At 39.1% G+C, this 23,511-nt stretch overlaps 1 protein-coding gene across 1 annotated transcript in view; it reads left to right on the top strand.

Moving 5' to 3' along the window:
- The first annotated feature begins 4,040 nt into the window (after positions 1–4,040).
- LOC122814413 (zinc finger protein 729-like) overlaps positions 4,041–23,511 on the top strand; it is a 1,138,085-nt gene continuing 1,118,614 nt past the window's right edge. Inside the window, exons 1-2 of the mRNA XM_044086996.1 lie at positions 4,041–4,068; positions 4,300–4,419. Coding sequence (XP_043942931.1) covers positions 4,041–4,068; positions 4,300–4,419 — 148 coding nt within the window. The remainder of the gene's footprint in view (positions 4,069–4,299; positions 4,420–23,511) is intronic.

Genomic DNA, 23,511 nt, shown 5'->3' with positions numbered 1-23,511 from the left:
CAGAAAATGCTTTGGATAGTTTGTAAATGTAAATTCCTGTCAGAAGTAGAAATATAGTAGCAGAGTAGTATAAACCTGCTGCTAGCCTGTCAGCATCTTAGCCACCAAACAAATGTATTGTTGACTTCACCTCTGAGACTTTAATGCAGAGCCCTGATGCATCTTAAATCCCTGATTGCCCCAGTTTATCACAAAAGATAGTTTACTGAAAATGCTAAACAAGGACAAAATACTTCATCCATGGCACTTGACAGAATCCCCGGTTTGCTTAATTAATGGTGGTAAACATGCCCTTGCAGACACATTCTTCTATAACTGTTTAGCCCAAGTTTAGCTACTGTTTTCCCCCTGATGAGCAGTGGACTTTAGTGATGATGCCACTTGGTAAGGGTGACCTTATAACTGACATGGGCAATTACAGGCCTATCAGACCTAGAAGACTCATCTGCAAAACCACAGTATGCATTAGAACTGACATCATAAATTATGATACCAGATATTTTAAATATTTGTATTGGCTGTTCTTTATTGCCAGACAGTATTAATCATAAAATAGCAAATTAAATTCTAAATTAAACATCAAATTAATTGAACATGTATAATCAGTTTTGTTTCAAAATGAAAGTTAAAAATTACAAATGTTTACATATATACAGTGGCGTCTACAACTCAAAATAGTTTGTATTTTCTGTCTTCTATAATAAAAGTGTTCTTGAAATCTATGATGATTCAGAAGATTTGATTTTTAATTTCATCTTCTCTAATAGTGATATCAAGAACCTTAGACTTTGTCCAACAGTTTGGTTATGTGAAGGGTAATTCTTGTCTATTCAATCTGGTAATCCTCTTCAAAATGGTTACTAAGGCTGTAGACAGTGACTGTGTGGTACACATGACGTATCTTGATCTGGCCAAGGTCTTTGATGCCATTCCCCATGCTGGCATCATACAGGAGCTAAATTCTTTAAAATGAATTCCATATGTGGTAAGATAACAAACTGGCCTTAAGACAGAACCCACACAATGTGAGCAGCAGGTACCTCAGCAGAAAGAATGAAAGTGAGCAGTTGTGCTTCAAGGAGAGAGAGAGAGAGAGAAGACCTCTGGTGAAAAGTTTGCAAATGACAGCAAACAGGGTTGTTGTCAAGTAGTACCCTAATATTGACCTCTCCCTACTGAATTTGTGATGTACTAAAAATGGGTGCAAACTAGATGATAAAAAGTATAATATCACCACATTTGTTCTTCATCATATTGTATAGACAACATGCCGCTACAAAACAAAAATATAGTCGGGGCCCACAAATGTATGTCAATAACACTCTCTCTCTTTTGACCATAATATGATAATGCTTGTCAGGAATTCTTTCTATTTAGTACAGCTAATTACTAGTGGAATATCTTTAAGGTCTAAAGTGGAAAACACTCCCTTGTTCATGGCATTAATCAGACTAATTATTGAATGCAATGCTGCCTTCAGAATGTATCTCACTGAACATATTAGCTGAAAGGTTCCTAGCAAAAGGGATCAGAGGCCTGAAGTCCATAAGCTATGAAGAGAGGCTGCAAGTTCTGTCCTTTTATTCAGTGTATTATAAGGGGGAGTTCTGTTTCACTTGCCACATTATTAGAGTCCAGGTCATCCTAGAACTCCTGTTTCTCTGCAAGTCCAATATTTTCACCATTGCTAAAACCACAGACCTAAACATTCAGTAATAGATAAATAATACAACGTGGAGGATTAGGTTTAGAACCCAGTACCTCCCAAACTTTCTGTATTAGTTAAGCAGTGAGATTCAGTATTTAGTCTGGGATTGGCTGGTATGACCCTCCTGAAGTTACAGCATAAGGTGGGGATATTAGGAAGGTGTGAATAGTTATAAGACTAAGTAGCCTTAGAATATCTGGGAATCTATTTTGAACTATTTCCAGAAAATGTGCAGAACTGCTATAGTTTGGGCAAAGTTACTCATTAACACAGTATGATTAGCACAGCTGATGTTAATCATACCTGCAGTGCTAGTTGCACAGTCTGCCTTGTCCAATTTAACATAACACTGCTGGAAAAGAAGACTGTACACAGCACTTCTGTTGTACTACAAATTAACTGCTGTACTGAATTTGCAGTATTCAGTTCCTGAATTAAGTACATTAAATCAGAGAAAGTGACTTCAACTGAGTAAGAAGTTCAGAATTATGATTTTCTTCTTCAGATGAAAGACCTTCCCATATTTAATTTTCCTTTTTGCTGTCAGCACAAGGCAGTAGCTGTCTTGCCTGTTGGCATCCAGGAATGTGGCATCTAATTAAGTAACTGTTAATGAGTTAATTAAAAATAAAAAATCTTGCATACAGACGAGTTAATATAACTGCATTTTAAAAATACAGTATGTGATATTAGCCTTGAAAATTATGTCTTTATTTTTGTTGTCAATTTGTCAAGAACAGGGTCGACAGTGTTCTAATATAATTAAATAAAAAGAACAGTTACATTCTGCTGTTCATAAAGTATCGTGGCCAACAATCAGTATCATCTAGCTGTGTAAGCTGTTTACTTTATTAACTGTTTCACAAATTCTGTCCTCTCGGTTGGTTTTACAGTTCTTCACCCCTCTGTACCTTAAGCACTTAACCCCATCTTGGATATTTCAGTTTAAATTAAACTAATTTAAATTAATTTAATTAATTTAAATTAAATTAGGGCCTCTACTGAAAATGGACATATATCCAGTTAGACTAGCCGGGTCAACAAATGTAAAATAAAATAAATAAAATAAATAAATTGTAGAAATACACTTCAGTGAGTCACTTTTCATTCCAAAAAAAAAAAAATGAATAGAACTCTCTACTCCATTGAGCACAATATATGTAATTAACCATCAGTGACATGACATAACAAAAAAATAGTCGGGAACTTTACCTCCATCAGTCATGTTCTTGTGGTGTTACCTAACTAATTGATATCTCCCATTGTAATACATCCTGGAATATTTTGGTGTGAATTTCATTTAGCTTCAGCATTCATATTGTGCACCCACAACCCCCTTCCCCACCCCAAGGCCCCCTCCTACTGCTTACCTAATTGCAGCTCTGCCTGTAGTACTACTTATCTGACTTATGTTTTCCTGTATTAACCACGTCATCATGTTTGTCTTATTCCAGTCACGACCTGCCGTCCCTTCCTTTTTGTTCCTTCACTATTCATCAGCTGCTTTGTATACAATCCCCCCTTCCATGCAACTATGCAGTAACAAAGTAGTATACCTCTCTCTGTATCCTCACTTGTTCCCTCTGTTACAGCTTCTTGTCTGATAAATTATATTACTCATATATTCAGTCTGATATCTAGAATATTCCTTTTCTTACTACCCTTCTCCACTCCATCCTTTCACACAGTCCCTGTACTCCTAACTCATTTATTTCTGTTTGCCTGTTTTGTTTTCTTTCTAATAATTGCATGATACAACTTCATATTTCTGCTGTGTGTTTCTCCTTTACTGTATTTTCTGTTAAGGATTAGTAATATCTAAGGGTGTTGTCATTTCCAACCATATGGTTAGCACTGACTTGTTAAGGATTAGTAATATTTAAGGATGTTGTCATTTCCAACCATATGGTTAGCACTGACTTGTTAAGGATTAGTAATATCTAAGGATGTTTTCATTTCCAACCATATGGTTAGCACTGACTTGTTAAGGATTAGTAATATTTAAGGATGTTGTCATTTCCAACCATATGGTTAGCACTGACTTGTTAAGGATTAGTAATATCTAAGGATGATGTCATTTCCAACCATATGCTTAGCACTGACTTGTTAAGTATTAGTAATATCTAAGGATGTTGTTATTTCCAACCATATGGTTAGCACTGACTTGTTAAGGATTAGTAATATCTAAGGATGTTGTCATTTCCAACCAGATGATTAGCACTGACTTGTTAAGGATTAGTAATATCTAAGGATGTTGTAATTTCCAACCATATGGTTAGCACGGACTTGTTAAGGATTAATAATATCTAAGGATGTTGTCATTTCCAACCATATGGTTAGCACTGACTTGTTAAGGATTAGTAATATCTAAGGATGTTGTCATTTGTTTCCCCATTGCATCTGTGATGACTAATGTAGTTCTGTTACCATCTGCAGTAATGTTCAGGGTTTGTAGTGACAAACATCTGTACATTATCCTGTTATTAATATACACTTTGAGTTTGAATGTTTTGTCTTCATTCCTCTACTAAAGTGATCCTTGTCCAGTTGTGATAGACTAATTAGTAATTATGTTTATATTTTATATGCAGGATACAAAATTCCTCAAAAGAAGTTATTACAGCTATTTAAAGCAGATGAAGTTCCAAAGGATATTGTGACGGGAATAAATATCATGAAGCAGAAGGATCATTTTGAAGATAACTTCAACGGTATGTAAATAATTTATTAATTGTATTTTACATAAATTTGTTCTTTTTAACTGATGTTTTAAATATTTTAGGAAAAGTGAAAATGTGCGTGATGTTAGAGGACTAAATGGTGTGACACAAGGAAAATTCTGATAAGATATGTTAATGTAAATATGAAAAGCTAAGATCATTTTAAAACAAAAATGATTATTCCCGTGACTGTGGCACTTGACCAGCAGTTAGTGTGTGGAAGACGTGGACATTATAGAAAAGACTGCTTTCCAGTTTTGTGTAAACTGGTATAAAAATGCAGAATTTGGACTTTGCAGACAGTTGTAAAAGACTGATTGCTATTGACTTCATCACATGTATGGGTTACTGATGCTTCCACTAGAAGACATTAAGTTATATCTGTGCATATCTGCAACCAGACTAACACAGCTAGTCATGTACATGTCCAGATGGAAAACATAATCGGAAGTTTGTTTTTGTTTTCCATAGGGCAAGCCCCTGTACAGCCAATATGATGGACTTTATGCCCCCTACATATATGCAATACTAACTCCACTGTTACACAACCACAGAGACAAGTCAAAACTGTAAAATGCAGTGAAAGATTGCCAGCGCTGTAATAGAAGCAGTGTTAGTAATGATTCTCTTAGAAAAAATAAGATTTATGAGCTGCAAATCCTCCATTTGTGATCACCAGCTACAGCTTCATCCACTTTACACTTAGCCACTGTTAGGGGAGCCATCATTAAATTGGAAAGATTTTCCTTTCTTCTTTCCCTTTATACTGAGTGACATTGAAATCAGATGACGCATATGTCACTAATACACTGGGGACTGGACACTGTTTCAGTGATGCAGTCTCTGAGTTAAATATACAAATGAGTGAGAAGGTCTCACAGTAAAACCAATCTGTAAAAACTAAATGAAAACTCCAGTCAAGCTGGAACTTCCAATGAGTGACCTCTCAAACCTCTTGAATCAGAGGCCCATGGGATATATGCAAATGAACCTTATGAACACCATGTGTTTCAGCTAATTGGCGAGTCTGAATGCCCATGACTTATTTCGTCATTTTAATGGACAATTTCAGGGCAATAAAGCCAAAACCCATTAGCTGTGGATATGCATATTTCATCCTTGTTATGACCTCATCAGCACAGCACAAGAAGAGTGTTTGACTAAACATAAGAAACACAGAGCTGTTAAATCCAGCTGATGTCCATTATCATTAGGGTGACTGCAAAATATCCCAAATAACAAACTAAGACAAGTCACACAGAAAAAACAATCTGTAAAAACTAAATGAAAACTCCAGTCAAGCTGGAACTTCCAGTAACTGACCTCTCAAACCTCTTGAATCAGAGGTCCATGGGATATATGCAAATGACCTCTATGAACACCAGGTGTTTCAGCTAATTGGCGATTCTGAATGTCCATGACTTGTTTTGTCATTTTAATGGACAATTTCAGGCCAATAAATCCAAACCCCTCTAGCTGTGGATATGCATATTTCGACCTTGTTATGACCTCATCAGCACAGCACAAGCAGAGTGTTTAGTGGGGTTTGGCTCGCAGTGACTTTGATTTCTTTAGGTGGAGCATATCCATCAATTCTGAGTTGGACATGGCTTTGTAAGTCAGGCAGAGATCACTTCTGAGTAAGCGATATGCCACTGAGTACAACCAGAGTTTTTTCAGTCGGGCTGCGTAGGACATATGTTTGTGACCAGTAATCCTCTTGGTGAGGTACTTTTGTGGTCTTTCCAGCTGTCGGAAGTGTCTTGTGAAGTACATCCCAAAGGGGGCATTATACTCTATGATGGGTCTAATGAGTGACAAGTAGAGGGGCACTATAACCTCTTTATTTCTAGATGCAAACCCTTTAGTAACTAGATGGGCCACATAGAAGGATTTCCTAACCACTTTGGCAATATGATTGTCAAAGGAGAGATTACTATCTACCTGGGTCCCCATATCTCTTATTACCTCTTCTGTATTAAGGGGGCTGACACCTATGTGGTAATTTGTGGGTGTTTTGTTTTTCCCAAATGGGATGACTATGCATTTTTTGGAATTTAGCTTGAGGCCATGACTTTGACACCAGGTGTCCGTCTCAGTAAGGCCCTTTTGGAGGATGTCCGTGTCAGCCGGAGAGTCAATTATGGCTCCCAGTTTGCAGTCATCGGCAAACCTGGTTAGCCATAGTCCTCCTGTGTTTGCCTGTACTTCTGAGAAGTATATGCCAAACAGTAGGGGTCCCAGGACCGAGCCTTGTGGGACACCACTTGTGACTGGTTTAGAGTCGGACCTGGAGCCCACTATTCTTACCTTGTGAGTTCTGTCTGTAAGCCAATTGGCAACCCATCCTGTGAAGTAGGGGTTTATGTTCAGGCTGGTGAGTTTTTCTGTAATACCTGAGTGGGGAATGGTGTCGAAAGCCTTGGCGAGGTCAAGGTAGGCTGTGTGAACCACCTCTCCCTCGTCTATGGCCTTGGTGATTGTCTCGAAGAAGTCAGCTTGGATTAGTAGACATGATCTGCCCTTAAGAAAGCCGAACTGGGTCAGGTCAAGTGTTTGGAGGTTCCCAATGTCTTTGTTAATGAGTTCCATGATGATGCACTCCATAGCTTTGCAGACCAGGCTAGACAGGCTTATGGGGCGATAGTTACCAGGGTTAGTTGTGGCCCCTCCTTTGTGGAGAGGAATAGCTGTTGCTGCTGTGCACCATTCTATGGGCACGTAGCCTGTGGAGAGGCTGAGGTCGAACAGCATGTTTAGGTGGGGGGTTAGTTCGTTCTGTAGTTCATGTAAGACGCAGCCTGGGACACCATCTGATACCACTGATGCCGTGTTTTTGGCTTTTGAAAGGGCTGTTTTCACCTGTGCGTCTGTGATTTTTGGGACAGTACACTTTCCCAGTATTGTGGGCCCTTTTGGAGGTGAGAGCAGGGTGAAGTTTGCATTGAATCTATCTACCAAGATGTTGGCAATATCAGTAGGTTTAGTATATTTTGTGCTATTTTGCATTAGTTCAGTGCATATCTGCGAGTTGCCACTTAGATTCTTAACATAGCTAAAGAAGGCTTTGTGGTTATCTTTTGAATCCTTGGCTATTTTTCTTTTGAAGTTAGCCTTGGATGATTTCATGAGGGACCTCAGTTTCTTACTGATACTGATCAGGGATGTCTTTCCTTCTTGGGATTTGCTTTTTTTTCTGAACTAGTTTCCTCCTTCTATTGTATAGCCTGTTTATTGCAGGGGTCCACCAAACTGGTTTCCTTCTCTTAGAGGAGGGAGTCTTGGTTTTGCTAGGGATGGCACAATCCATGCATCCTTGTAGTTGCTCATAGAGTGCATTTGTAAAGGGTTCTGCATCTTGGCCAGCGTTATCCTTTAGCGTGGGGGCTGTGAAACTTACTACCTCTGTCTTAAGTAAGGTGAAGTTTGCTTTAGAAAAGTATTTTACTGTGGTTTCCTTAGTTGGGGGTGGGGTGAGAACATCCAAAGTGATTAGTTTATGGTCTGATCTAACCAGTGACGGTTTGACCTCTGGTGTGGAACACCTGTTGCCCATGTTGGTGATGACCGAGTCCAATATGTTTTCACCTCTGGTAGGGGAGTTTACCAGCTGATCCAGGGCGTTTGAGTTGATGAATTCCAGGAAGCGCTGGGCCTGGGAATTTGTATTCTATAAGTAGTTTTCCCAGTGAGTGATAGGGTAATTGAAATTGCCCAATATCAGGGTGTTTGTAGGACCCTCATGTTTTCCAGTGTCTCCAGAAAGGTGGAGTGGTGGTCCTGGGTCATGAAGGGTGATCTGTAGCAGGTCACAATTTGCATTGCAGATTTGCCCGATGTTAGTTGCACATGGATGATCTCAGAGGTATCATGCTGTGCCACTAACCTGGAGGTGTAGGTATCCTTGATGAATATGGATACACTCCCTCCTTTTATGTTTCGGTCCGTGTTCTGTGGCCGAAACGTGTGGTATGAGTTGTAGCCCGGTAGTGCTGGGGTGCTCTCTGGAGCCTTGAAACAGGTTTCAGTTACAGCACAGATGTGGACGTTCTCCATACTGAGGAGTGCTTCGAGCGCTTGCATTTTGAGATTTAAACTCCTGGTGTTGAGTAGCACAGGTTCTAAATCATGTTAATTGCACAGGTTCTAAGTCATGTTAAAGGTGGGAAAAGTTTTGAAATGATTTATTGTGGTCTCATTTTTTATATATCACAAAAACATGGCATTTTCACAGAGAGAGAGAGAGATAAATATAGATATGTCTGTAATATATATATATATATATATATATATATATATATATATATATATATATATAGAGAGAGAGAGAGAGAGAGATGTGTGTTTTATATACACACACACACACACACACACACATATATATATATATATATATATATATATATATATATATATATATATATATATATATATATAGATGATATATAGATAATATATATATTTATAATCTGTGTGTATCTGTACAAGTGTGTGTATATATTACATCCATCTATGTATGTGCATTTGTGTATGTGTGTGCATATATATATATATATATATATATAGATATATATATATATATATATATAGATATAGATATATATTTATAATCTATAAAAGTTTGTGTATGTATTACATCCATCTATGTATGTGCATGTGCATTTGTGTGTATATATATGTGTGTGTGTATAGCTATATATATATATATATATATATATATATATATATATATATCTATATATGTTTTTGTGTACACATTATCAAATGCAAAAGTACCAAAATCCATATTTTATTTCCCAAACAACAGTTAATGTTAGAAATAAAAGTGCACATTATTTGTTTGACAGTGTCTTAGTTATAATGTGTCAAACCCACAGTAAGGACTGGAAATGGAATCCAGGCTTGCCCATGAACCTCTAGTGATTGATATAAATTTGTGCAGTTAGTTGTGTGCAACTGTTTGACCTTTCCCTCACAAACTGTAATTGCTTGCATAATGAGCATTTCTTCCTTTCCCCATGGTGGGTACAACCTTGTGTTTAGTATATGCATGTAGCGGAGCTGTAGGTGATGCAGCCCTGTACATCAAGGAGTGCAGGTGGGGCTTGCACCCCTGCAGAAATATTATTTTTGTTGTTTACTTTTGGATGCTCCTCACGTTTGACACCTTTTTACTCATTTGTGATCATAGTTGTATGAGGTCACCACAAGTGAGTCAAAAGCTTGTCAGGGAGCCACTGCAGACACTTTTCACAGAAATTCAGGTCCAGTAGTTCTTTCAAGTTCAGGTGCTCAGATGCAGTGTTCTCCCTTCTTACGTGATTCTCTGGATTCCTCTAATGAAGATGTCCAGGTATTCTCACATGCAGTCATCAGCATCTCATTGCTTCCTGCACTACTCCACCCCGATTCAGTGATCAAGGTAATAGTTTCCATCACTGAAACGCCATCATTTCCAATTGGAGGACCTACAGACCTCTATCCTTTATGCCATATGATTATATAATTAGACAGTCAACTAATCTATGCAGGAATCGCTATTACATCAAGTTAACTTACTTTTTGCATTTTCACACTGTTTATATAATGTTTTAAAGTAGCAGTTTTCTGCGTTTTTTCACTATATGTATACACTATCCTGGTGAGAACCACCAAACTGTATTACATTAACCTCCCTCTAGCTTGATGTCATTGGTCTCAGGCCACTAGATGGGCTGTGAGCCCTAGACAGGCCTTCTGCATTATGATGAGTCAAGTCTGGTCTGTGTTTCATTGAAAGATTGAAAGGCTGCAGGCAAAGTGGCCACCTGTATAGTTTTATGTTCTCATCCTGTTGTCTTTTCAGTCATAACACATACATGGTTTGTGACAAGTGTACATTCTCAGCTACAAAGTTAATACCGCAGTGTCCTCCTGATTACCAAGTATAATTTTTAACAGTGTAATTATCAGTTGTGGTTGTACTCAACTTTTGACTTAAAAAATTAAGGGATATTCTTCCCCATCAAAGTTCTGTTATACTCTCTCTAGGTCTCTCTGTACATCAGTATATACAGTAAAAGGCTTGTTAAAATCTGGAGAAACTATGATATCCACTGAACATTAATACTTCTTTCACCTGCTTAAAGCATTCTCTCATTTACTATAGAATTTTAAGGGACATCTTCCCTTTTGCAAGGTTTATATGAGAATACACTATTGTTGCAAAATGGGTACAGATTTTCAATAATGTTAAAAATGAACCAGATGTCTGTAGCTGTAATGCCTGGAGCTGTATTGAACAAGTGCCAAATCTTCTTGAACTTTTCAGAATTGTTGTGTCTTTCGGCTTTTCCTGGTTAGGGGTCGCCACAGCGGAACTCCGGTCTGCTAATGATTGGCAGTAGATTTTTACGTGCTGAGTTGCCAGCCCTGACGCACAATCTTCAACGAAGGTACGCCCATTCACGCATGTCTCCATGCAGAAGACGCTCTAGCTGAGAATCGAACCGGACAACGTCTTCCTGTGAGGCGACAACGCTGCCGCAGCACCACCACCACAGTAAAAGTCTCAATTTTATAATTCTGTGATAAATGTAGTTTATTATGTTTTGTATAGTGAGCAGCAAATATAATGAAAATAGCAGCATACACTGGAGGTAGCTATAGTCATGTATATTACTGAAACCATCTCAAACAGTGCTGATAAACTGAAATAAAATGAAGATTTTGTAGCTCTGAGGATTGTAAACTGAGCACTCAGGACTTCAGTAGCTGTGAAGACTAAATTAAACTGTCCTTTTATATAACTCTGGACTCATGACTATTCTCTGTAGTTTCTGCAACTCGGTTCTGAACTTCTAAACTGATCTCTGTCTTGAAAGTATCTCTTAATACTAAAATCTTGCAAATTTCCAACCCATCTTTACATGCCTCCTTAACCTTGGCTGCGAAGACCTGTACCATCTAAATAAGATATTTTTGCAGGTGTCTGTCTCCAATCTGTCTGTTTTTGTATCTTCTGCAAGGTCTTTGATACACAACAGAACGTTCTACACTCTTCCAAAATGGCATCTTAACTCTTTTTTACTTTTTGACACGCACCTTTTTCCTGTGACTTTGGTATTTTGTCATATTTTAAGTTAATCTATTCATTTGGAATGTTGTCAGTATGATGCTTTGTTATGTCTATTATGCCAGGTAGCTCTGAACACACTTTCTCAGCAGAAGCTCTTGTATCTGTTGCTTTGACTTGGTTAGTGTGGTATCTGCCTGTATGGCTGGCATAGAGGTCAGTTTTTCTTTTTTAATCAATCCTGTTTATTTCTGCCTTTAAACAAACTACAAAAATTTGTGCTCTATGGTGTCAGAACATTCATATGATATGCTTTTTCTGGTCTTCTCCTTCAAGTCTCTAACTTTATAATTTACATTGCTTACTTTTTTCTACAAGTAGGGTCTGCCACTCAGATAAAATGTGTTTTCTGAGAATGGAATTAACACTAATACTTGTTCCCAGCTTTGAATTCCATGGTACTTGCAATCCTGTTATCCACCCCTTTTACTTCTGTAATAGCAAACAGAAGGTTTGACAGTAAAAGGTCCCAGTTCTTACTGTCTTCAGCTGTAGCTCTTCTCAGCATGGATTTCATTGCTATGTAAAAAAGCTCCAGTAACTCATCTGTTTGGGAATGGCATACAACTGTTTCACCCCAGAGCCATGGTGCATTTGGTCATTATTCTGGAGAGAAATGGAGTCAGTGAGTATTTGCTGTGGTAATCCTCTAGAAAATAAACACCGTCGTCTTTAACTATAGGTTTAGCATTGGCCTGTAACATTTAGTAGGATGCCATCCTCAGAATACATAACATAACATCTAACATCAAATCCCATCTCATTGTCCAAAATATGCTGAAGCCCATTATTGGATTTTACAGAGGATTAACAAATCCCATAGCACTATGTTCAAATGACACCTCTATGTTAGGCACTGGAATCACAGGATTTCTGAAACTTGAGTGTTGTCTACAGTTCAGGCCATCCACAAATGGAGTTCTCACTTTTTCATTATTCATTGGCCAGGAAACCCTTGCTCTGATTCTTCAGTCTTGTCCAGTCCTAGATTCCTTCTTATTATAGAACTATTTTCTAATGTCATCATTAAGGTTGTGAAAGTTTTGAGCAGCAACATTTGGTGTATTATATCCTCTCAGTCATTTTTGACTGCACAGTAAATCATTTGCAACTTGAAGTACAGTTTGGCAGCCAGAGAATTGTATTCACCTTCTCCCCACTGCAGCCTTAGCTGTATTTTCTCATAGTTGTGCTTAAACTGTCTTCTTATGACTGTTCCTACCTCTCAACCTCTTAGAGCAAGAAATCTGGACAAAGCCATAAATAAAAATGGGACAGAGGTCCAAAAATAGGGACAGTTTTTATATATTGATCTTACGAGCCTAGTTTATAGAATAACAGGTTTTGTATTAGCATGAATTTTCTGGACGATATGAAGTTTGAAAGTCAAATGTCTGTCATTAGTTTTGAACTTCAATCTTTAATTATTTACCACTAATTTGCCAGAAAACCACAGTTTTATGAAAAACGGACCAAAAATATGAGGCCAAAATCTGGACTTTCTGTGAAAATCTGTGTAGTTGAGAGGTATGTTACTGTTTCTTTTTACAGTTTATCTTGCTTACATGAAGGTCAGTCAACTGCATAGTTTCCTCAAGGTCAGTGTGTTGTGAGGTAGATGGCACTACCAGTACTGGTGTTGGGGTCTCAGTGTCAACAGCAGCTCATACTGATATTGTCTATTGTTAGTTTCACTCTCTGCCATGATATATTTTTCCTGTTTGTCTTCTTTATAAACCTGATATATAGAACCCTGTTTGACCTCTGTAAAGTTTCTGTATTTTGACTCAACAGGAATATCACTGCGGTTCTGTTCAAGGTTATTGTGTCTCACAGTATTACATTTCCGTTCCTGTTTCTTTCCTTTTCTAGGTTGTTCTCTCTATGTAAATAGTGTCTCAGTACAAAAAAGTATTTTCAGTGTCACTTTGTCCTGCTTACAGATATCTGTTACCTAGAGTCTTCTCTTACTTGAGTTTTCATAAAAAAAGAAATGGGTTTGGAACTCTATAACTGGACACAGTTTCTTACTCCTGTTTTTGGTGTAAGGTATGGGGTTATAGACAGAGGCCGGTCTACTCATAAATGTTTTGGAAATGAAGGTAGGCCTCACTCTGCAGATCTTTCATGATTCCCTGCAGTCTATAGCAAAAAGGAGAGAGGAAGTCGCTCTTAGCCTATTCCCAAAATCCAATGTTTTTGACAATGTCCACAAATTGCCTTCTAACACCCACTCACATTCCAGGAGAAGACATCATTTCATTTGATTTTTTTAAACCAGTCATGTCGTCTCTCCAACAGTCTGTAGTACAACAGTTGTATATCTGGGGAATGTCCTCCTGTGATTTGTTTGCATCCCCAACAAGTAACAACTTATTTTCCATTATTCCTACATCTGGAAAAGCCTTTGAGGTGGATTCATCCAGATGTGGCCCATAGTACTTCTCTATACTTTTTCTTCATTTGTTTGATCACAAACCTTCTAGAGAAAGCTGGAATGGACAAAGCCATGGTCATTCTTATAGTAAGTGTAGCTTCCACTAATCTGGTCTCAATTCTCAGCAGATTATCCATCTGATATGCATCAGAACACTTCTGACACCTCTGTACAGTAAGTTTCACCTGGACTGTGCTACTCTGCAACAGACAAGCATGTTCTTTTCAGTTCTACTGGTTGTAAGGGACATAGGTCTCAACCTGCTAAGAGTCCAGTGTGGAACAGACCATAGCAACGTGTGACAAACAGTCAGAATGTGGAACACCCTATTTTTGCACTGCACAAAAAGTGTACCTTGACCATGGCCTTTCAACCAAAATATATGCGCGGACACAGACACACACATATGTCATACCTCTCAACTGCCCAGAATTTTGCTGAATGTCCACATTTTTGCCTCATATTTTTGGTTTGCTCCTTATAAAATATGTAGTTTTCTGGCAAATCACAGAGGAATAAAATAAGAGAATTTGAGATTCAGACATAATATCCTTAAGAACACAAAGCCAGCCTGTTATTCTAGCAACTTTCTAAGTTTATAAGAACAATATTTAAAATTGGTTCCTTTTTTGGGCCTTTGCCCCCCATTAATTAAGGCTATGTCCATATTTCTTGTGCTTAGAGGTTGAGAACTATGACATTCACGCTCACCAATGCACACAAATATATTCACACGTTGCCTGTTCCTCATAAAATATGTAGCTTTCTGGCAAATCACAGAGGAATAAAATAAGATAATTTGAGATTCAGACATAATATCCTTCAGAACACAAAGCCAGCCTGTTATTCTAACAACTTTCTAAGTTTATAAGAGCAATATTTAAAATTGGTTCCTTTTTTAGGCCTTTGCCCCCCCCCCCCCAATTAATTAAAACTATGTTCATATGTCTTGTGCTTAGAGGTCGAGAGCTATGACATTCACACTCACCAACACACACATATTCACCATCTGTCTGTTCCTCATAAAATATGTAGTTTTCTGGCAAATCACAGAGGAATAAAATAATAAGATAATTTGAGTTTCAGACATCATATCCTTCAGAACATGTATGGTAACACAAAACCTGTTATTCTAGCAACCAGATTTCTTACTGTAGGAGGTTGAGAGGTATCCGTTTAAAGAGAGGGAAAATAATACAATATAAGCAAAACAGTGTCAAAGTAAATAACTGCAGTACCAGCAGTTAAAGTGTGTGTGTGTGTGTGTGTGTGTGTGTGTGTGTGTGTGTGTGTGTGTGTGTGTGTGTGTGTGTGTGTGTGTGTGTTGGGGAGCCTTTCTTTCTTTGATAACAGCTAGAAGGGTAAGTGCAAGTGTGGTAGGCAAATTCCATACAGAGACATGCACACTAAGTGCTTCTTCTGTCTAGGTCCTGAACACAACTATAAAACTTGCTCCATGTAACAGTCATTGTTGCTAAAACCCTATGGTCTAGGCTTTCAACAATTAATACCCTCCTTAAGACCCAAAGCTTGAAATGCTTGTCCCACTCCACCATGTCTGAAGACCCAGATGTTGGCCTCTTGCCCAGGAAAAAATTTAAAAAGACCTAAAGGGGAGTCTCCATTTGCCATCTCAGAAGGAGACATACCCATTGAGGTGTCTGAATCCACGGTATACCAATTGTCTTCTCATAATCCTTCTACCACAAAGTCACCAGAGGGTAGTATGGCTCCTGAGGCTGTGCAAATGACTAAATCCACTGACTAACCATGACTTATTATCTCAGAGATCCCTGAGGAGTCCCTCAGATTCTTGTGTGGGAAAGGATTCCTGGTAGTCTGATAGAAATGCACCAAGGCACAGAACCTCTAAGCTGCTACAGACAGATGTCTCCCCTAAGAAGAAAATCCTCAGATTCTTGTGTGGGAAAGGATTCCTGGTAGTCTGATAGAAATGCACCAAGGCACAGAACCCTCTAAGCTGCTACAGACAGATGTCTCCCCTAAGAAGGAAAAACAAAAACTTAAGGACTCAGTGTCCCCTTCTGCATCCAGGGAGAATCAAAGCAGCATATGTAGTCTCTAGTGGTCCAGGCTTCACAGATGAATGACAGGAATCATATGAATGTCAGGATGGCTGAGTGACCAGATGCAAGGGTTAAGCTCCTTCCATGGTTCATGGGAGTTCTGGTCTCCAGATGGAGACATGGGTTCAAATCCCACTTCTGACAGATAAATTTAATGAGTGCTTCACTATCTGTGACTGTTAACAAACTGATGTGCACTGTAGGAGAAGGGAGGTTTCAAGGTCAAATGCCCTTAAAGTGCTAATAACCTCTGACTAAAAGATTACGACATATAGCCAGGCACATTATAAAATTCAGCTATGATGCTGTGGGTGCCTCTTATAAGGTGGCTGCTACTTGCTCAGTGATCAGGCAGTATGCCTGGCTGAGAGGTCAACCTTTTCCAGAAGATTTCAAGTTAAACATTCTAGATTCCCCCATAGATAACATCACCCTTTTTTGCTAACAAGTTGCCAGCCTTTTCAGTCCTTCACAGCAACAGGGCAAGGCAATTAAAGATTGCCACCTAACTTCACTTTCTACATTTCCTAGGTACCATAGAAGTTATCCAGAAAAATCTACCTCCTTTGCCAAGAGAGATTCTGGAACACCTCAAAGGCAAAAGAAAATTACTAAGAAAAGATTGCCAAAAAAAGGGATCCTTCTTCTGGGAGGCCTCAGTTTGCCAGTTGGCCCCTATGAATATATTCCACCCGTCCCCCTATCCAGACTCAACTCCTCCACTCCCTTCCTAGTATAGACAACATAGCCCTGGGCAAGTGGGAAGAGGATTTTGTGTTCACCGATAGAAATTCCATGCAGCACATCTCATGTTAACTTTGTTTTATCAATGATATTTTTATTGTATGGAAAGGTGACACTTTACAGCTGGAAGAGTTTATCAGGTACCTCAATCTAACTACTACCTTCCTGCACTTCACCTCCTCTCACAGCTCCAGCTCAACCACATTTTAGACATGCTAATTTCCAAGGACATAAGCAGCAGCAGAATTTCCACTGATCCTTACCAAAAACCGACGAGAGAGAACCTTTTACTCCATGGTAAAAGTCTGCATCCCACCAAGACAAAATATAACCTGGTTAAGTCTCAGGTACATGGGTTAGCTAGAATAATCACAAAGATGGATCCTTTTCTGAGAAACCTTAACGATTTGGAAAACAATTTCTTAGCAAGGGGGTACGAGAACCAAATGTAAGAAACATTTTTGAACCAATTATCGAACTTAAATGTTTAAGAAATTTGTGGACAATAAATCAAAAGGCAGTTGCATACTGACATACTATGGATTTTCATTGTACCAAGAATATTATCAAGGAGAACTGGGCCATAATAACAGAAAGCCCTTATCTTGTAGACATTCTGGGTGAAGCCTTGACTGTTGCATATAGGAAGGCCAGAACTATTAGGAGCGTTGTAGAAGGAAAACCTAAACCACAAGAAGGGAACATAAGAAAATGTGAAACAGACTGTTCATTTTCCACCTATATTCGAGGAGAGACTCTTTTTACTGCCCATATTTAAAGAAACTTAGGCTGAACTCTTTTAGAAAGCCTGGGCTAAACTGTTATTGCTCACTGAAAAGTGTACTAGAGATAAGAAAGTTGCCTCATTGTTTACAAGACTGAAGGTGTGAACTTTATTTGCAATTAACAATTTTATTAACTATTAACTTTGTTAATGTAATATTAAAATTTAATATTATGGTAGTGGCCTATTAATTATTAATTTTGGTTTAGTGTCTACATTTGTATACAAATATCTGTTTGTAATCATTTTTTAAATATTTAAATGCTTATTCTAATTATATCTTCGTGCTGCGGTAACGTTGTCGCCTCACAGTAAGACATTGTCCTGTTTGATTCTCAGCTAGAGCGTCTTCTGTGTGGAGACATGCGTGAATGGGCCTACCTTCATTGAAGGCTGTGCGTCAGGGCCGGCAACTCGGCATGTAAAAATCTACTGCCAATCATTAGCGGACCGGAGTTCCACTGTGGCGACCCCTAACTGGGAAAAGCCGAAAGACACAACAACAAAGTACTATTATTAGAAGCAGGACACTTTCTCACAATTTTTATAACTAGGACATTCCATTACAGTAGAACTGCCTTAGAGCAGTATGTGCATATTCTGCAGATGTCATGACATTTTATTAATTCCTGTTTATAACTTTTTAGTGCAATCATGGACACCCTTTAATAACTACAGTAATATTAGTGAGGGGTTGAATGCTACTTATTTTAGCTTGCTCAGATAGATTAACTTCTGAATATTTTAAACAGTAGACAAGTGTTCATTTTTTTTCCTTTTAACAAACAGCCGAGCTAGATTCAATATAGCACATGCATGATTTTTGTGACAGTTTAGCCTTTTTAGGTTGTAACTTTTTAATGCACAGTGTTTGAGCTTAAGTAGACACATATTGAGTATTATTGACAGATATAAGTTTACATTGCCTCCAACACTATAACAGTCATAAATTTTAAACAGGGTGCTGTTTACACATTTTTTTCCAGGGTTTGCAGACCTGAGTGAATATCACTGCTGTGAACAGCATGTGTGACTGTTTTCCACTAGATATTTCTCATATAATAGATTTCTTAGTGCATTTGAGATGAATAGACTTAAGTGCATATATATATTCTCAAGTGTTTGGTAGGTTTTTATTTATGACTTTTTTTACTGTATTTTTTAAATAACATGTATTGATTTTAGCCCAACACAATTTAGTGCTACATATTTTTATTTAACTTTTAATTTTTAGTTGCTTTCCCACTTGACATACAAACCTGAAGAAGTTCTAAAAATGTTTCTGAATGTTGGTAGAAAAGATTTCTAAGGAATTTTGGAGACTTGTGTTAACTTTTACTTTTTTGATACTACAATAAAATGCTTTCAGGAATTTTTAGTAATTATTAATGTACAGTTTTAGTTGTAACTTTTAGTTTCGTTTAACATACACAGCTTGAAGTAGAGTAGCACTGTGTCAAATATCACACTGGTGTATGGGGGAAGGGGTATTTAGCTGGTAAACATGCTAATTGTCTTTTACAACAGAGCCACCCTAGTAAACCACTCCCATGCTTTAAACAGGTATATAAATGGAATGGTGAATTTCTACACTTTACTCTGTTTTTTCAGCTACTATTTGGATCACTTGTTTGTGTGGTTTTAATAAAGAAGATTCAATGTGAACTAGTTTGTGCTTTCTCACTTTCATGAGTGGATTTACACTTTGGAAAGTTTTTAAAGAAAGTATTTCTACCACCTGTTATTAGGTGGGATATTCACAGTATGGTTTTTATTAGGTGCCTGAACTCTAAGGAGCTCTAGGGAATCTTAAATCCTCCACACAGAGACGTTTCCTTATTATTTATTTATTTTTGTCTTTTTCTGTTCAATTCTAGGAAGCAATGACCTCATACAAATGGGTCTTAAACATTATCAAAGAGGGATATCCTATGTCTTGTGTAAGCAGCCAGTCTATGGGGGAATACCCCCACCTCCTCCCAACCAGATACATCTGCTACACCCTGTTATGCAAGACTTACTGGCACAAGGAACCATATTAGAGGTTCCCCAAACCTTTTTAGGAAAGAGATTTTACTGAAAGATCTTTTTTATCCCAAGAAAAGTGGGTCAGTGAAGACCTAACTGGACCACTCCTGGCTAAACACCTTTCTGAGAGTTCCAGCTTTCAGAATGATGTATTTACAAACTCTTCTACTTCCTCATGCTTTTCTGGTATCCTTAGACCTAAGGGATGCTTACCTGAATATTCCCATCCATTCTTCCTGCAGAAAATTGCTCAGGTTCTTTAATGGATCATCACATTTTCAGGTTACTGTTTTGTCTTTTGGTCTTACTACAACTCCAAATGTTTTCACAAAATGTCTGGCCTCAGTAGTAGCTTTTTACTGCACTCAGGGAATACAATCTTCCCTTACATACACAACTTTCTACTTCAGGCTTTATCCAGGGGCACTTTCCTTAAGCATCTTCATTACACTGTGTGACTTTTGACCCACCTGGAGGAGGTCAGTTCCCTAACCACTGAGTTCTTAATGCTTTCCAGAGAAGAGCACTGTTTGGCCAGACAAGCCATAAGGTCCCTGGGACTCACGGCTGCCACAATTCCTATTTTAACCCTCGACAGACTACACATTAAGAAAATACATCAGTGTGGTCCCAGCACTCTCACCCTCTAGGTTTTTCCTCTTTCCTTGCATCAAGAAGGAACTCCTTTGGTGGGCCATCCAGGTTATTCTCAACCCAATTGTTCCATTCACTTCAGTCCCACACAACCTGGTCCTGTTTACAGATGCTTCATACAAGGCAACAGAGATTAGACAGAAGACCACAGAACTGAATGATAGTGGCCTTCCAAGGTATTAAAAGAACACATCAACATAAAGAAAATGAGGGAACTATTACTAGTCTTACAGACCTTCTCACAACTTTGTAAACCCTGCTAGTGTACACAGACAATATCATAGTGATATAGTACATAAGCAGGGATGCTCAAGCGCCTACTCCCTGTGCAGGCTGGCACAGGAAGTGCTGCACCTAGCCTCTCAGCTGAAGCTTACACTTACAGCAGCGTATATACTCTCTCAGAAGAACGTATTGGCAGACTATCTAAGCAGGGACATGGAAGACCCTCAAGAATGGTCTCTGAACACAGAAGTGTTCAAATCCATAACTCTCAGATGGGGGAATCCTCAGATAGTCCAACCTTTTTACTTCCCTGCAAGAATCACCTACTGTCACTTTTCTGCATGAGGAACCCATCACCTCTAGCTTGGAAGAAATATGCCTTCTCTTTCCAGTGGATGGGGAAATTCCTTTAAGCATAGCCCCCTCATAATCTGCTTCTAAGACTCCTACTCAAGGCCCAGAAGTAATCTCCAAAACTCCTGCTTCTGGCACATTTCTGGCCAAGACAACACCAGTTCCTGCCTCTGTTTCACCTATCAAAGGGAAATTACTGGAGAATCCCTCCAAAATCAGATGTAATCACTCAACAGAAAGGACAGCTTCTTCATCTCAATCTGACCTCACTCAGTCTAGCATTGTGTATGATTGGATTCTAATCCTACAAGACACACCTTTTCTGAAGAAAGGGTTCAAGTCCTACAAGAAACTTAACAGGAAATCTTATACAGCCAAGTGGAAGAGATTCTCCCTCTGGTACCTTAACCATAGACCTCGAACCCCCCTTCTATTTGATACCCCCTACAGTGCTTCAATACTTATGTGAATTCTTACATCAGTGGTTGGCCTACTTGTCCATTAAGGCTCACTTTTCTGCCATTAATGCTTGTCTAACTCTGGAGCCCCCTCTCATGTCCAGGACAGAGGTTAATATTTTGCTGAGAGCTGTTCTACAACTTAAATCCTCAAGAAAGCCTATTGCCCCACCTTGGGACCTTATTTATTTATTTTTTTTGGAAAGACTTACTTTGCCCCATTTGAACCAGCTGCCTCAACTATTCTTAAATTCTGCACTTGGAAAATAGTGCTACTCCTGGCCTTGACTTCAGCCTGTAGAGTCTCAGAGCTACAAGCTCTTATGGCCAGTCCACCATTTCTCATCTTCCACAGAAATAGTGAGCCTGAGGGCCAGTCCTTCCTTCATTCTAAAAATGGTTACTGAGCTAACCCTTAACCAGGGAGTCAGTGTGCCTACCTTTTTTTCACAATCCCCAAAATAGAGTGGAAAGAATCTTACTCTCCTTAGATATTCACAGATTATTGAGGTTTTACCTGGAGAAAACTAAGAATATCAGAGTTCATCTCCTTTATAGATTCCAGATTAGAACAGCCAGTTTCCAAACAAATTATTGTTTCCTGGATCTCAAAGGATATTTCCTTCTGCTGCTGTCACCATGAAAAAGCTTTACCCATGTGGCCAAACGCACATTCCACTCGAGCAGTGGCTTCATCTTGGGCCTTCTACAAGGGTGGTCGATACCAGGTTCATTCTAGAAGGAGCTACATGGTCAACTATCCACACTTTCACAAAACACAATAAGCTAGATGCCTTCCCCAAGTCCAGAACACTGTTTGCCAGAAGTATTCTGTCTGGCTTCCTGGACCCTTCTCTTCTCCTTTCCTTTAAGCCTGCCACCCTTCTCTCTCTCTCTATAGCTCTGGGAATCTTCCATCTGTTAAAAATACTGCAACAATGACTCAATCAGGACATAGTAAGAATTTAATGCAACAGTATTCCTTCGCTCCCACCTCATACCACTTCTCTTCATTTTCTCTCTGTATTGGCAGAAACACTATGGCTTACGCTCACAGATACACAAGCATTATCCTAGGATATTACAGGTTTTATGAGGGGGAACTTGCTTATCCCTTTCAAACTAAGCCCCTCCTGGCTGACCAGTCTCCTTCCCAGATTTTCTTCAGGCTGCTGCTGGCTTCGGGATAGTCTGAGGATCTCGCATATCAATCCAGATGTTCTTCATCTCACATTGCTGCAGTCATAACCTGTGGGTAGTCCGCTGTCCTCGGTCGGCCCGAATACCAAAGTGTTAGGCTGGCGTCGGTCATGGTCGCTCAGATCTGACCTCAGAACGCCATGGTATTAAAGCGCATGACCGACGTCATATCCTCAGTCTTTCTTGCCGCATGGTCCGAAGCAGAAGCAGCGTTTGCAAGTGCCGTTCGGCGTTCTGAAATTTTCGTATTCTGAGTTTCAGACCGAAAACCAAGTTGGGCTAAGTACCCCGTTGGGGAATATTTTTGTTTTTTCTTGCCTCAGTTAATTCCGGATGTCAGAAAAAGTGAATAATTGTATTTCTTGTGGGAAACAGATACCGCATAGGGATTACCACTCTCTGTATTCCTTGTTTGGGGCCTGAGCACGACGTAGTCGGGTGTCGCTTTTGTGCAAGATTTAATAAGCGCACCATTAAACGTAGGTTAGATTGCGCTAGGCTTGTCTTCGGTAAGCGGTGTAATTACAATATGCCGTCGGATCCTCCGACGCCCGCTACCGCTAAGAAGCGCAAGGAAAAATCATTAAAGTCCAAGCAGGATGAGTCGTCCGTTCCAGACGCCGGTTCTTTAGAAACTACGGTGGAATCTGTGGATCCAGCCGAGGTTTCAGCTGAGTCTCAGGGGGAGCCGTTAATTTTGCAAGATGTGGCCTCTCAGGAGTCGGGTCAGGCTGAAGGGGCCTCTCAGGTTGCTGTACTCCCTTTTTTGCATAAGGTGGTTAGGCCTTCCCCTTCTGTCTCTAAGGTACCCTCCAAGGCCAGGCCTGGTTTGTCTTCCTCTGGTGTCAGTCCTAGTTCTGCAGGTTCTGTACCTAAAAAAACACATGCTAAAAATGGCAGAAGATTTGATTTCCTTAATCAGGGGTTCTATGCCCCCTCCAGATAAGAGGCCTAGGGTGGAGCCAGAGGTGGAAGGTTTGGAACATTTTTCTGATTAC

Source organism: Protopterus annectens, chromosome 10.part0 (assembly GCF_019279795.1).
Source record: "Protopterus annectens isolate FY-2018-M chromosome 10.part0, PAN1.0, whole genome shotgun sequence".
Classification (NCBI taxonomy): domain Eukaryota; kingdom Metazoa; phylum Chordata; order Ceratodontiformes; family Protopteridae; genus Protopterus; species Protopterus annectens.
Note: the sequence above shows the minus strand (reverse complement) of the source record. Positions and strands in the feature narration are given on the sequence as shown.